At 35.3% G+C, this 14,852-nt stretch overlaps 1 protein-coding gene across 4 annotated transcripts; it reads right to left on the reverse strand.

Moving 5' to 3' along the window:
• Window positions 1–2,435: 2,435 nt before the first annotated feature.
• si:ch1073-13h15.3 (inactive all-trans-retinol 13,14-reductase) lies at window positions 2,436–14,031 on the reverse strand. Of its 4 annotated transcripts, none has more exons than XM_051123595.1 (12): window positions 13,755–14,031; window positions 11,801–11,983; window positions 10,553–10,794; window positions 10,055–10,250; window positions 8,673–8,870; window positions 8,430–8,549; window positions 8,214–8,352; window positions 7,477–7,586; window positions 6,577–6,743; window positions 4,719–4,878; window positions 4,404–4,608; window positions 2,436–3,208 (listed from the first exon to the last, which is right to left on the reverse strand). In XM_051123595.1, the coding sequence occupies exons 1-11, from the start codon at window positions 13,909–13,911 to the stop codon at window positions 4,439–4,441; spliced, it is 1,842 nt and encodes a 613-aa protein (XP_050979552.1). In that variant the 5' UTR covers window positions 13,912–14,031; the 3' UTR covers window positions 2,436–3,208; window positions 4,404–4,438. The 4 variants fall into 4 exon arrangements, with proteins under 4 accessions (XP_050979552.1, XP_050979553.1, XP_050979551.1 ...); XM_051123596.1 differs by having other exon boundaries at window positions 2,437–3,133; XM_051123594.1 differs by having other exon boundaries at window positions 2,437–3,205.
• Window positions 14,032–14,852: the final 821 nt, after the last annotated feature.

Consider the following 14,852-nt stretch of genomic DNA (forward strand, 5'->3'; position numbering starts at 1 on the left):
TCATAAAGTATTAAACTACATAGCCAGAAAGGGCACAATACAATTCCTTGTCATTTTAAGGTGTCTTCATTTCATGGATATTTAAAAAATATTGGTTAAACTTATTTTATTTTTCATTTTTTCCAAATGGAAAAGGAACTGATTTTGTGGAATGACCCAATAGAAGAAATAGAACTTCACAATTATCCAAAGAACATTTGGAATGGAAAGATTCAATGGATGTTAAAAGGTTCTTCATGGAGTTAGATGCCAAAAGGAACCTTTAGGAGTTAGTAATTTGAAGTTTGGAATTAACTGTAAATTCTAATGAGAAATTATTATAATATTTTAACAAAACTGTACAACTTTTAGAAAACCAGAACTATTGTGATTCCCAGTGGTGTGGGATATTAAACTAAATTTAAAAAAAAAAATGAAGGCATACAGATTTCTATGAAAGAATAAGCAGTAGAACTCAAAACAATACAAGAACTGAGGTTTACTTATTTGGTCCCATTCAGATACTTCAGAATTGCAAATTACAGTAGATATTTCAATAGGAAACATGTTCACATTCCCCAAAATGTTTGAAGAATCCTCAGCTTGTTTACGTGGGAAGTTACAGTTTATTCTGTACAGCCTCCATCTTTGGTTGCTCAGTTTTTTCTCAGTGAAGAATGTGACTTCACTTCCTCTGTTTGTTTCTGTTGAATGTACATAAACCTGAATCCCAGACCTTTTCCCTTCACAAGGCCTCCTCCTCCTGCTTGGTTCTGCATGTAACAAAATTTACCCCAGGCAATATATCAAACAGCTGAAAAACGGAGGGGAGAGAGAAGCTGCCAAAGAGAATTCCAGCGCTGTGAGTCAGAAGCGAAACGCAGCACCTTCAGCAGAACAAGACCGAGAGAGTTTGACCTACAACCACACCGCCAGTGATGAAACTAACAAAAGAGCTGCTTTTGCCATTACAGAAGTGCAGTTTCTTTGTCTTATTTGGAAGTTTCTGAACACACGAACGTTTTGACAACAAAAGCAGGACGCTCCATGTTCAGTTGCATGTCGTGTGAGATCTGATTTCATTTTCTTGGTCAAAGCCATGCTGTTGTGTTCGAGTCTGGCCTGTTTTCCACAGACATGGAAAAATCTTTTGGGTTGTAGTGAAGGGTTGCGCACGCCAACTGTGCTCTCTCTAACACACAAACTGAGTTAGAGAAGAGAAATATTAAAGACAGCTGGGAGAGACAACCTCATTTTTTTATTACTTAGAAAACAATCAGATACTTCCATTTCCCATTTTTCAGTGATTAGAGTTAACTCAAAAAACTATTTTTGTTACATGCAATAAAATATATACCTGATATACCTTAAGCAAATACATGTTCAGTTTCACAATCAGTCCACAGTGTTCAAACTGATCGTTTTGTGAAATGTTCAACTACATGTAATTAATGCTTACAGTTAATGAGACATTTTTTAGACTTTGCTTTTTGCTCTGTTAAGCTAAAACGAAGTTTGGTCTCTTTCCTCTGTCTCTCTCTCTCTCCTCAGAGATCTGTTTGTGTTTCTGGCTCAGACTCTGAACAGCCCACTCAGATTAGAACCAGCTGGATCTTCTGGCTTCACACAGCAGCTCAGCTCTGGGACAAAAGATACCAGTTAAGCCCCGCCCACAGGAGGAGCTAAATACTGCAGGGGGCGGAGGTATCAAACAACATGACTCCATCATCCACAATTTACTGTGTTTAGCCAATTACTACGGTCAGATAGCTCACAAATGACACAATTGTAAACAGATGAATCCTTTGAGCTTGCTGTTTCGCTCAGCATCCACATGCATCGTCTCTGCCACTGCGTTGTTATACATCTTTATAGAGTAAAAATGGTTACATTTCATCTAGTTAAGATACTTGAAACAATCAGACTAAACATGCTGCTTGCTTTTTGAAATAATAAAAAATAAATAATAATAAATGAAACATACAGCAACACTTTACAATAAGGTTCCATTTGTTAACAGTAGCTAACTACATTAGTTCACATGAAATGAAAAATACTTCTAAATAATTTAGTTAATATTGATTCTAACATTTACTAATACATTATTAAAATCAAAGCTGTATCTATTAATGTTATTTATTGGACCTGAGCTCACATGAACTAACAATGAACAGTTTTTATTAACTAACGATAACAAAGACTAACACTGTGAAATGTATTACTTATTATTAGTTAATGCAATAAATATAGTTAACAAATGGAACCTTTTTGTAAAGTGCTAAATATACCTTTAAAAAAAGAAAAAAACATTAAAATCGTGAAAACAATAACTCTCTCTGCATTTCTACTTATTTTTTAAAAAAAATTAAATTAGATTTCATTTTTATATTTTCTGTTTTCACCTTAATTTTAGTTTTTATTGTTTTTATTGTTTGCTTTTACTAGTTTTTAAAAATATGTCTGTAGTTTTTATAATTATTTATTTAGTTAAACTAAACAATGACAAATGTTGCTTTGACAATAAGCTGAAATTTTATTTTATTTTACTAACTCTAACCTGAACTATTCTGTTCTGTATTTTTCTCGTCGTGGTTTGCTCCTCTTTAGTTTAGCATTCTGCTATTGTATATGACTGACTACACGACTGCATTTCTATGCGCTGTGATACAGACTCTCTCATGCAGTTGTAATCGTCCATGAAATGCGGTGCGATTACTCAGTCCATTTTCATGTTTTGGTTCTCTTAAGTGCTTTTGGTCGCCGTTCAAACGAAACTCACTTCCTCTGCATCTTTAACAAGTTCTTTCTGCTTATTCTGGCCTGTTTGAAAATGTGTAATCCAAGACCTGAAACATTTTCATTAATCTTAGATGTAAGACAGAAGGAGTACTTCATTTAATTAACAGGCTTTTAATGATATTAGTATAAAAGATGAATGTAGTTACAGTGTTTCGAACTTCATTTTGTCTTAGCTGACATGACTTGACTTTCCTAAAGCATACTTTTTAAGCCTTCAGTCTTTCGATTTATTTTATGGCAGTATGAACCCAGGCTTACAGGAGTAGAGCGGTTATTCGGACACAGTGAGGGCATTCATATCCTCCTCCCGTCCCAAATTCACACGTCCATCAGTGGCCGTGTTATGCCAACCAATCTGTAAGGGAATCCCAGGGGAAATGTCCACTTAAACCAGGAAGTCTGAGGTTTCCCACATTCCCTTTGAGTCCTGCTGGTGCACAAATATCCACGGGGATCAAACACAGGTTAGAGGAGCACAGGTGGGAGGTCTGCTTGAAAAAGCTTTAGTGAATCAAACACACCAGGTAATGTGTTGAGCGATACTGGGTTTTACAAATCTGGAATGTAAAGTGACACTCTTATTAAAGCTCAGTTGACTGTTCAGGCCTTATTTTTCATTGCAATGAGATTTTTACCTGGTTTGAATAGAGAGATGATGTATTTTTGGAGGCCAAAACCCAGAAATGAGCATTTCAGCAATTCTGGTTTCATTGTCCTGAAGTCAGTGTTTTTTTTTTTTTTTTTAATGTGTTATTGGCTAAAATGCCTGAAATAAGGTCTGTGATAAACACAAGCTTGAGATATTTTTATGTTTTATTCTATGACATACATCAGTAATACCCCTTGTGATTGTTCTAAAGCTTTTACTTGTTTTGAAAACGTGGTTGCTAACAAGAGACTAAATGGAAAGTTTTCAGGACATTAAACATCAAACTACTAACTATTGTGTTAATAAACACATTCTTGCAAACTATTCCAACTCAAACTTTCAGGGAAAATGTTTTGAAATACAGACTGAAAGAGATGGAAGTTTAATGGTCGTGACACTGAAGTGCATTTAGCTTTTTACTTCTTATATGTGACCCTGGACCAAAAAACCAGTCTTAAGTAGCAAGGGTATTTGTGGTATTTGTTTGAGAGCAAAAAGCTAAAACTACATTGTATGGGTCAAAATTATCGATTTTTCTTTTATGCCAAAAATCATTAGGATATTAAGTAAAGATCATGTTCCATGAAGATATTTTGTAAACTTCCTACTGTAAATATATCAGAACTTAAATTTTGATTAGTAATATGCATTGCTAAAAAATTCATTTGGACAACTTTAGGTGATTTTCTCAATATTTTGATTTCTTTGCACCCTCAGATTCCAGATTTTCGTACCTCGGCCAAATATTCTATCCTATTTTGACAAACCATTTCAGATGATGTATAAATCTCATTTTCAAAAAATTGACCCTTATGACTGGTTTTGTGGTCCTGGGTCACATATGACAATAGGTACTTAATGTTATAGGTTTATATATAATATTAAAACCTGTAACTGATAATAGTTTATAAATGTAAGTATAACAAATAACCCAAAGTAACAACTAGGGGCTGATCTTTCAGTAAGTTATAAATACCTTTTCCTGTTTTTGTATTAGTATGTACAGCTTGATTACTGATGTTTCTGCTTTGCCAGTTTTGCTGCCTCCTTTGCTTTCTTCCACTTGAGTTTTTTCTTGATGAACAGCAGGTCGATGTAGACGGGGTAGTTGAGGACGGTGGAGGCGCAGAGGAGACCACCATGCAATGCACCAGCGATACCACAGCTGAAGATGTCCTGACCTGAAATATACATTTCAGAATGTATAAATGAATCAGAATGCTCTGATCTTTAAATGGAATTTCAATATGTATTCATTGAAGAACATATTAATATAGTAAGAGAAATGCACCTGACAAATACAGGTTTTTGACGGGAGTGTCACATCGGTTTCGAGCCATGGCCTCTGCATAGAAGCGCTCCAGGTTTTGATCAGCGGAGTAAATGGCCCCTCGGTTACAGCTGAGATAGTGCATGTTTGTCAGAGGAGTGGCAGCCTCCTGAAACACCAGCTGAAACACACACACACACTCATCAGACTGAATGCAGAATTTGCTCCCTTTCTCACTAATGATAGACGTTCTGCTCCAGACTGCAGAGACTGCACACAGACATGTTCATAAAAACCAAGCTGAATCTACAGTTCTGCTCAAATTAACATCAAAATAAAAATTTTGGCTGCTGAACATTTGGCTTTTACTGTATTTTTGATCAAATAAATCCAGTCTTGGTGAGCCTTTTTATTGAATATTGCAGTTGTTATTATGAATGATTTATCCCTGCACATCATGAAATCCTTAATAGATTCACCAATCCAGTCAATTCCTGATGTCCTAAATCAAGTCCTGTCCTACTTTGTTTCTCATTTAAGCTGTTTCTCTCAGATCAGTCTTATTTCAGTAACATTGATATGGTGTTTTATTTTTTGTTAATATTTTGAATTAGGTTTTTGTTTTAATATGTTGTTGTTGTTGTTGTTGTTGTGTTTTTTGTCATTTTTATTATTTTTTAAATATCTTATTTATTTATTTATTTATTTATTTTTTACATATGCATGTTATTTTTTATTTCAGGCTATGTTTATTTTAAGCTTTAGTTAACGATAATAAGCCTGACTCAGATATATGTCACAAATGTGACCCTGGACCACAAAACCAGTCATAAGGGTCAGTTTTTTTCAAACTGAGATTTATACATCATCTGAAAGCTGAATAAATAAGCTTTCCATTGATGTATGGTTTGTCAGGATACAACTATTTGAAAATCTGGATTCTGAGGGTGCAAAAAAAGCTATTGATATTACAAATCGAAAATTAAGTTTTGATACATTTATGATAGGAAATTTACAAAAAAATCTTCATGGAACATGATCTTTACTTAATATCCTAATGATTTTTGGCTATTGCTACAAAAATACCCGTGATACTTAAGATATAAAATTAAGAATCTCAATTAACATTTCATGTCAACGTCAAGTGCTAAACTAAATTCTCTGTATCTTGAATAGATTTGACACCAAGGTCCAGTGATTAGCTCTTTCTTAAAAATGATTTCAAACCTGTTTACTTCTGGAGGTTTTATAAAACCAGATAATTAGACCAATTTCAGGTCTAATTTCAGACACTTTTTGTGTGCAGTATTCAAGAGGGTCAGGGAGTGACTGTGCATTCTAACTATTTTATTTCAAATGTATAAATCATTAATATTTCATTATATTATAGTGACCTTTTTGAGGAAAGCTCTTTATGACTGTACTTTGGTGCCTTTACAGTTGATGTCAGTTTCCTGTAGCTCTTCATTAGTCACATGACATTTATAGTTCAGATGATTGGCTTAAAAACTGTATCTGGATCTTAGAGTTCATGCCAGCAAAGCATCTGTCATTGAGATGAAGGGGAAAGCTAACGGAACACTTTCTCCATGTATTATAGACCTGCCTGGCGAGTCAATGAACGAGCTGTGTGTGGTTCATGAGACTAATGATATGTTTTACAGCGATGTTGTTGATAAACACCAGCTACATTTTAACACTCGGCCTTGTAATCGTGTCTAGGTGTTTAGACTCTTTAGTCAACCTATGAATAAGTAACTTGACTTACTAGACTCCGCACATTAAACATCAATAGGACAAAAGCATTTTAAAATGAAAAAGGGACCTTTATCACTGTTTTATCATGTTAAAATAACACATTTAGAAGTTAGTTTAGTACCTTGTCTCTGAGTTTTGGGAAGTGTTTGCAGGCCCAGTCAAAGACGCATTTGGCAAATCTCATCTTATAGTTGAAATAATCGTCTCCTCTTTTCTTCACTCTAGTGTCTTTCCACTCCTCAAACCATTCATAGTTCACCATGGTCAGGATGGTCATACATGACTTGCCTGAAAAATGAGTATGTTGTTAACATATGACATTATGACATTATTCACAGCACCACAGAATCATGTCTTAAATTTGCAGCTACAAAGAACAAACACAACCTTTAAAAAAACAAACAGACTGACTTTAAAGTTCTTGAAAGTATGAAAAGTAACAAAATAAAATGACTACAAAACATGAACTGTCTAAATAAAAGTGTTTTTGTTTTCTACTGTATATCAGACCCAAATGGGCTTTTTAAAAAAAAATAAATTAATACTTTTATTCATTAAAAATGCATTAAACTGATCAAGTATGCCAGTAAAGACATTTATAATGTTTCAAAAGATTTCTATTTCAAATGCCTGAAAAATAAAATGTATGGTTTTCACAAAAATATTGTGCAGCACAACTGTTTTCAACATTGCTAATAATCAGAAATGTTTGTTGAGCAGCAAATCAGCATATTAGAATGATTTCTGAAGGATCATGTGACACTGAAGACTGGAGTAATGATGCTGAAAATTCAGCTGCGCATCACAGAAATAAATTACACTTTAACAGATATTCACATAGAAAGCAGCTAGTTTAAGTTCTAAAAATATTTCATAGTTTTACTGTTTTTATTGTATTTTTGTTCAAATAAATGCAGCTTTGGTGAGCAGAAGAGACTTTTGAATGGTGGACTACAGTGTATCTTCCAGTGTCAGTGCTAAAGATCGCTGATATTGGGCAAATTATGTCTAAAGATGTCACCTGGGTGTCGGATCTGTGATGTGGGGTCTTTAGCTGAAGGAAAGGTGATGAGAATCATGGGAACGTTCTCTGGTGCCTCGTCTTTACTCATACTGAAGAACTCATCCATCCTACAGGTGAAAGTCTGCTTTTCATTTACTGCAGTCATGTACCTTATGTGCTTACATTCCACGTGCTACTAGACATACAGTTCCACCAGAAAACAACATGAGAGTACAGAAAACTTTGGAAAGGACTGGAATTATGTTTTCCCACAGGCAGGAAGATAAGAATTGCTTCTTGGACTGAGAGCAGAAACCCTGTCCAGACAGAAGTATGGCAGCAGGCCCAGAGAGAGAAATGGGACGGGCCCGAAACGTCATGCTTTAGGCAACAACACTACCTAGTGTTTGATTAGCGCAACTGCATTCACTTAGTTTGCCAAATTATAAGTAAATTCTTTTAAAGTAGGTTTCCTTCATTGTTTCTCTTGTTAAAGGAGAAGTCCACTTCCAGAACAACAAGTCACATATAATGTAGTCACCCCCTTGTCATCCAAGATGTTCATTTCTTTCCTTCTTCAGTTGTAAAGAAATTATGTTTTTTGAGGAAAACATTTCAGCATGCCAATCTTTGTTCTGGAAGTGGACTAGGTAAGTGGAATAGGTATCTTTTTTAGAAATATTGATTGCACATTGTAAATGCTACAGTATTATATTGCTAAAGTAGTATAGTAAAGTATCTATTTTGATACTGACATGGCATCCATGTCGTTGGATTTGAAGAGCCAGATGCTGTTGGGCACGATGTCTAACTCCTCCTGCGTCGCGTCGAACCCCGAGAACAGGAGGAACGAGGCTTTCCCAGGTCTCATCATATCCAGGCGACTCTGAATCCCTAAAAGATCAGAAAACAGTCCATCTATAGTCTCTCAAGAGCAGTTACAATTTAAAACTGATTTGTTGCAGCATCACCTGGTTTGACATGTATTTCTGGAGGTAAGAGCTTCTGGAAGGTGTTGAAGATCCCACAGTTGGAGATGATGACAGGAGCCCGAATCTCCACATGCTCATCGCCTTTCTTCACTGTCACTCCTGTCAGTCAAACCAAGAGGCAGGGAGATCAATGATTATACATAAATAATAAATCAGAACAAACTGAATTTATGTATTAATTATTGCAGCTTTAATTAACATAACTGGTTACTTTTGACTCACCGTAAGCAGCTCCCGTCTTGTCAACCAGGATCCGGCTGACAGGAGCTCGGACCAGCACACTGCCTCCATATTTCTGAATGACTTTAGTGATGTGGAATGGGATCTCACTGGCGCCCCCTTTAGGGTAATATGCACCACGCTTGAAGTGGTGCAGCATCAGAGCATTGATCATATAGCTGGAATCTTTAGGAGGCACACCTGGAGAAAAAAAGAGCAAACAAAGACTCTGTAGCCCTTATAAACCTGACATTTTCTCATTTAGGTTCACTCATGTGCATGGAAAGTGTCATCACTCATGTGTTTATATTATGCTTATGATGTTTCGATTGCAATTAGGATCACATTTCATGGTTAAAAACAGTCCATAAGCAGAGCTACAAGGGTGGTGCTGGGGGAGGTGGACGGTTTCTGATAGCCTGCTGCAAGAATTGCTTACAGAAAACACAGAAACAAACAATTTAAATGTTAAGCAGCAAGCTCACTGGCTGCTGAATCAGTAGAGGCCAATCAACTTGCATCATGTCCTGATGATGTCACTGTTTGCACATTGCATTAAGAACTAGCGTCATCTAGAGTTTCATGACTGAACTGTGTATTGGTCAGACACAAAAACGTTCACTGTGTTAAAGGTGTACATTTTAATCAGTTCATGCAAGTTAATTTGATTAGAATCAAACCTATGTTGACGTTGTGAGTGTCATGCTTTATTGAACTTTGGTAAAGCACACAGATATTATAGTATTATCAATATTTTTATTTTACTTTTTATATTTATTTAATTTTTACTTTTTTTTTATAGAATTTTGTTGTATGTTTTTGCCATTTGTATAATTTTATTTTTTATATGCCTATATAGTGTTTTTTTGTTTTTTTTTTTCCCCCAAAAATCAGTAGTGCAAAGTTGCAAGTACACTGCAAAAAACAATTTGTTGAGTCAACTTAAAATAATTTGTAACCTGCCTGCCTTAAAATTTTAAGTTCAGTCAACTCAAAAAAAGTTTATTCAACTTGAAATGTTAAATAATACTAAGTGACAACTTAGATATTTGAGTTGAATCAACTTAAAATTGTAAGGCAGCTGGGTTACTTATCCATCTGTTAAGTTTAGCAAACACAAATATCCTCAGTACAACTTAACATTTCAAGTTGACTAAACTTATTTTAGTTGACTGAACTTAAAATTAAGGCAGCAGGGTAACAAATTATTTTAAGCTGACTCAACAAATTGTGTTTTTTATTTTTTACAGTGTATGCACTGAAACAGTAGACCAATGTTAAACCAAAAATTAAACAATTTAGCAACTAGCTGAAATGAAATAAGTTTGATTTTCATCTCATCACATGATGCTTTCATGGAATGATTGATGCACAGAAAGTCTTACCATAGAAGAAATATGAGAAGATCACGTGCAAGTCCTTGTTGCTTGTCAGTCTGTTGTTCATCTCTGTGGCATTGGATCCTGAGAGACGAAAGATGGATGAGCAGAGGTCAGCGATGCCACTTTTAAGCAGAAACAAAGCAAACAACTGTGGAATCAGCTTTAGGATGGCCAAATAATGAATCTTCCTGGCTGTGACCTGTGGACAACACAGAGGAGAGGAGATGAGCACTGAGACAGGAATAATCAGCTCGAAGGTTAAGAGTGTTTATTTTATTTTATTTTATTTTATTTTATTTTATTTTATTTTTTCATATTTAAAAAGTATGGAAGTACTCAATACTTTAAACAAGATCAGACAAGAAGAAAGAAAAAAAAGATCAACTACACATGCATAAGTGTATGGAAGGCACATAAAAAAATCTCATAACCATGAACATTAATTAGGTGACAATTATTTTCCAAATGAGAACTATGGAATGACAGATGTGGTTGCTCTACCTTCATAATCTTGAAGAACTCCTCCACAGCTTTGACATCATCAGGAAAGAGCTTCTTCAGGTTCTGCTCCATCTCAGTCTTGCCACTCAAGACGGCGTAGTCTCTCCGTTTCTTGTCGTCGTCAATCACAATGCTGTCAAAATGCTGCGGCAGCTCCGCAAACTCCAGCTGACCCTCAGTGATTTGGTCCATAGCGACCTTCAGCAGACCGTTTTCATGCAGCTGACCGAAGTAGTGAAGCCCTTTTGACATGCACAATTAAACAAACTTGATTTAAGGAACTTCTTTGTTCTTGAGGCATCATCATATAATCACGCACACATTGCCTTTACCTAACTAATAAGGAAGTAAACATCCCAACTGGAGGTACATGTGTGATTTCAACTTTAGTAATGATTGTTTGATTTCGATAATCACTGAAGAAAGACAACACACATAATCCTCTAGTTCGATTCACAATCTGAGAAGTCACTGATACTCTCAAACACCTTATTTGTATGGGACAAATATGTTATTTTAGATTTACAGTGACAAATTGTAGGCCTGCTGCATTTTCTGGAAACAACGCATCGGGTTAAAACTGCATCACAAATTACTTTCAGAAATAATGTAAAATACCAATTATTAAAACTAACCGTTGACAAGAGCCTAAGGGCCTAAAATGTGCTCACCCTCAGGTCATCCTGAATGGGTGCCGTCAGAATGAGAGTCTGATACAAACATCACAATAATCCACAAGTAATCCACACCACTCCAGTCCATCAGTTCACATCTTGAGAAGACAAAAGCTGGAACAAATTCATCATTAAGATCTTCCTTCAGTGAAACAGTGGTCTGGTCTGAATCAGGAGAGAAATCTGCACAGATCAAGCACCGTTTACAAGCTAAAACAGCTCCAAACAAACATGTGGCATTACTATGGATTATGGACTCATATTTTAGTTAAAAACATCTTAATGATGAATTTGTTTCAGCTTTTGTCTTCTCAAGATGTGAACTGATGGACTGGAGTGGTGTGGATTACTTGTGGATTATTGTGATGTTTGCATCAGACTCTCATTCTGACGGCACCCATTCACTGCAGAGAATCCATTGGTGAGAGTGTGATGCAATGATGCATTTCTACAAATGTGATGAAGAAACAAACTCATCTACATCTTGGATGGCCTGAGGGGGAGTAGATTTTCAGTAAACTGTCATTTTGGGTGAACTATTCCTTTAAAATTTGCTCTACGGGACAGTACGTACCTACGTCAAACTCGAAGCCCTTCTCAGTGAAAGTGTGACAGCAGCCTCCGGCCACGTCGTGCTGCTCCAGCACCAGGACTCTCTTCCCCGCTTTGGCCATCGTGGCTGCGGCCGTCATTCCTCCGATCCCACTGCCTATTATAATTGCATCAAGATTCTTTGGAATCCTCTCCTTGGTAAATCCTAGAAATACATACAGCAAGTAAATACACATCATATAGACTATTGTACTTGTTTCATAAAAATGAGTCAAAACACCTCATTCAAAGCAGCAGCGTTCTTATGCAATCTTATGCAACATTTTACAGCAGAAACACAGTGACTGATCTGGGTGAAATCACAGCATTCAGTGCTGAAAGTAAGTCAAGAGGACGGTTGGAAAAGGCCTGATAAGAAGATAGTATGGCCACAAATGATCTTTGTAAGCCCTAAAATACTTCAAATAAGAAGTCTGAGATCTATAGGTGTTATCATAATTGATAATCTATTTAAGATAAAATCTAAGATTAAATAGATTTATCTATTTAACATAAATCTATTTAAGATATTGGCATAGGCATTGACAAACATGTTAATTGTTTTACAACAGCATTGACATGACTTTACATAATTAGATTACCTTAAACAATTTACATGTTCTGTTTTAGTGCATATTATCTGATATGGCTGATACTGTATCTGACACTTTTTAAAGGTAATGTAACACATGCACGTACTCTATGTAATATGCATAAAAGAGACTTTTAATTTCTGAACCTTATAAAGCAATTCTGTTGTTATTTACCAACTCAAGCTATTCAAAACACTTCTGTGGAACACACACCAAATAAACGCATTGATAAAAATTAGTGCACAAGTCAAATAAATCACAGTTATGATGCTTCTGTTTGTCATTTTAGTCCTCATTTAGTTCCTTGTGAAAATTATGTGCAATTAATTGTATTGAACGCACTTGAAATATAACATTTATTAAATAAAATACAAGTTGAAGAAAGAACCCTTTCATGGCTAGGTTTCTGAACACGCTCTTAAGTAGACTTTTAAAATGTCAAATAAAAAGTTTTTCTTTGAAGAACAAGTTAAATCATTATCTTTAAACCATCTTTGGCTGTGCTTTAAAGAATTTAGAAAAAAGTTATTATTTTGATGCGTGTACTAACATAAAGCACATGTAAATACTTAATTATAATTATGTTAATTATTTATTATAATGTTTTGATTATAACACACACACACATATATTAGGAAAAGTCAAACTTTTAATTTGTATGTGATTAATTCATTAATCATTTGACAGCCCTTACTTTATAATAAATATAATAATAATATTAATAATAATAAAAGGCAAAAGAAAGAAAATTATACAAGTTTGGAATATTATAAAAGTTACATAATATTTGGTTCAACATAAAATTAACAGCTATTGTTTATTATAAATGACTTGACAATGCATATCATTGTTGAATGAAAAACATTAATTAATGTCGCCTCTTCTCTGATGAGGTGTGCGCTGACGTGAGGGCGGGACAATAACCTGTCACTCAAATGAGATTACAGCAGTTAGCAAATGACAATGTTTCTAATAAATTCTTAGACAAAATGAATTCCTATCCTACATTTTTTCTTATTCGTCAAGCCATTTCACTCATAAATACATCACAATAGAAAAGAAAAGTTTGCCATTTCGGTTTTATTTTAACACTTCACTTTGTTTTCATATACTAAGAATGCTGTGTTTTCTATGCTTGTCATGTTTTAAACATGACAATTAAATGGACGCTCCTTAAGTGCATTTAGCAGAAACCTGCTCATATGTTGCATTTGAGGATTAGCTCACATTAGATTGTCCATTGGCTTTTAAAAGCTGCAGATTAGCAGAACAGACTTAAAACACTCTCAGGTCATTCTGAGTTCAAAGAAGCATTTAAGCATCTAATGAAGTCTGGAGATTCACCTTGTTTCAGCACTTTGTCTCTCTTCTTCTGGTCCAGCTCTAAAGGTCCCGCAGGCCTCACCGACTCCACTGTGAACGGACTGGGCTTCCTGAACAGATACCAGTACACTCCGCAGGCCCAAATCAGGAAGAACACCAAAAATATCAGCAGCCACATCCTGAAGAATGGAGTTGGTGCTCGCTTCGCAAAGTCTCAAATCTATCTGAGTTTTCTTGAAAAATAAAGACTATTGCACATAATGCATCTCAGCGGATTCTCCTCTGCAAGGACACTTGTTGAAAGTCTTCTTTTATGTGCAAGCAAGGAGCAAAGGTCTCAGCAAATGAGTCTGTCATGAAGCAACACTGGAGCGTCACACGTAATCGATCAAGATAAGAGTGGCAAAATTGAATACAAACTTTAGTCCACATACAGATCCAAAATAGTCCTCTCTGTGTAAACATTTATGTTAGGGAGGAAAACAATGAATAACTAGTTTACTTTGTTTCAGGCACAATGAACCCAAGGAAGTATTTGGATACTTCAAGCATGCTTAAAAGGTTTTTTTTTTGCTTTACATAACAAAATATCAGGCCACTAATCATTTATGTTAAAGAAAAAACTTTTCTGAAAAAAATAAAAAAATCTATTTAACAGAAGAAAGAAACTTGTCACATATATTGATGTGATGAAACAGCAAGTGACAAATTATCACTCCAGCACTGAGATTGTGTAACGCCGCTGTTGCTTAACTTCTCTCTGTCAATCCCTTTAAATATACTAAAAAAAAAAAAAAAAAAATTCACTGATGAATCTCAATGCAATCATAAAGCACTTCAGATCAGCAAAGGAGAATCATACTTTATGAATGCAGCATCTCAGCTACTTTGTGTTTTCATCTTATTAAATTAAGCAACAGTGTGGAAATTGCTTTTTCAGGTTATCATAAGCAGATAAAGTAATTAAGATAAGACTTGAGTTGTGAAAAACATACTGTGCTTTGTACATGCGCTGTGTTTATCTTTGTGATTTTATAACAGTCATCTCTCGATAAGGTTTTCCAGGTCCAATTAAAGTAACTGCAAGTCAGCTTGCTTCGGTTTTACATTTATGCAACA

Source organism: Labeo rohita, chromosome 12 (genome assembly GCF_022985175.1).
Source record: "Labeo rohita strain BAU-BD-2019 chromosome 12, IGBB_LRoh.1.0, whole genome shotgun sequence".
Taxonomy (NCBI): Eukaryota; Metazoa; Chordata; class Actinopteri; order Cypriniformes; family Cyprinidae; genus Labeo; species Labeo rohita.

What these genes read in the sequence shown, in the direction of transcription:
- si:ch1073-13h15.3 (XM_051123595.1), bottom strand. Translation starts at nt 13,911, where the DNA reads ATGTGGCTGCTGATATTTTTGGTGTTCTTCCTGATTTGGGCCTGCGGA. An exon ending in AGAAATACATGTCAAACCAG is followed by an intron (nt 8,353 to 8,429) that starts GTGATGCTGCAA and finishes CTGATCTTTTAG; the next exon opens with GGATTCAGAGTCGCCTGGAT. An exon ending in CAAAAACCTGTATTTGTCAG is followed by an intron (nt 4,609 to 4,718) that starts GTGCATTTCTCT and finishes TGTATATTTCAG; the next exon opens with GTCAGGACATCTTCAGCTGT.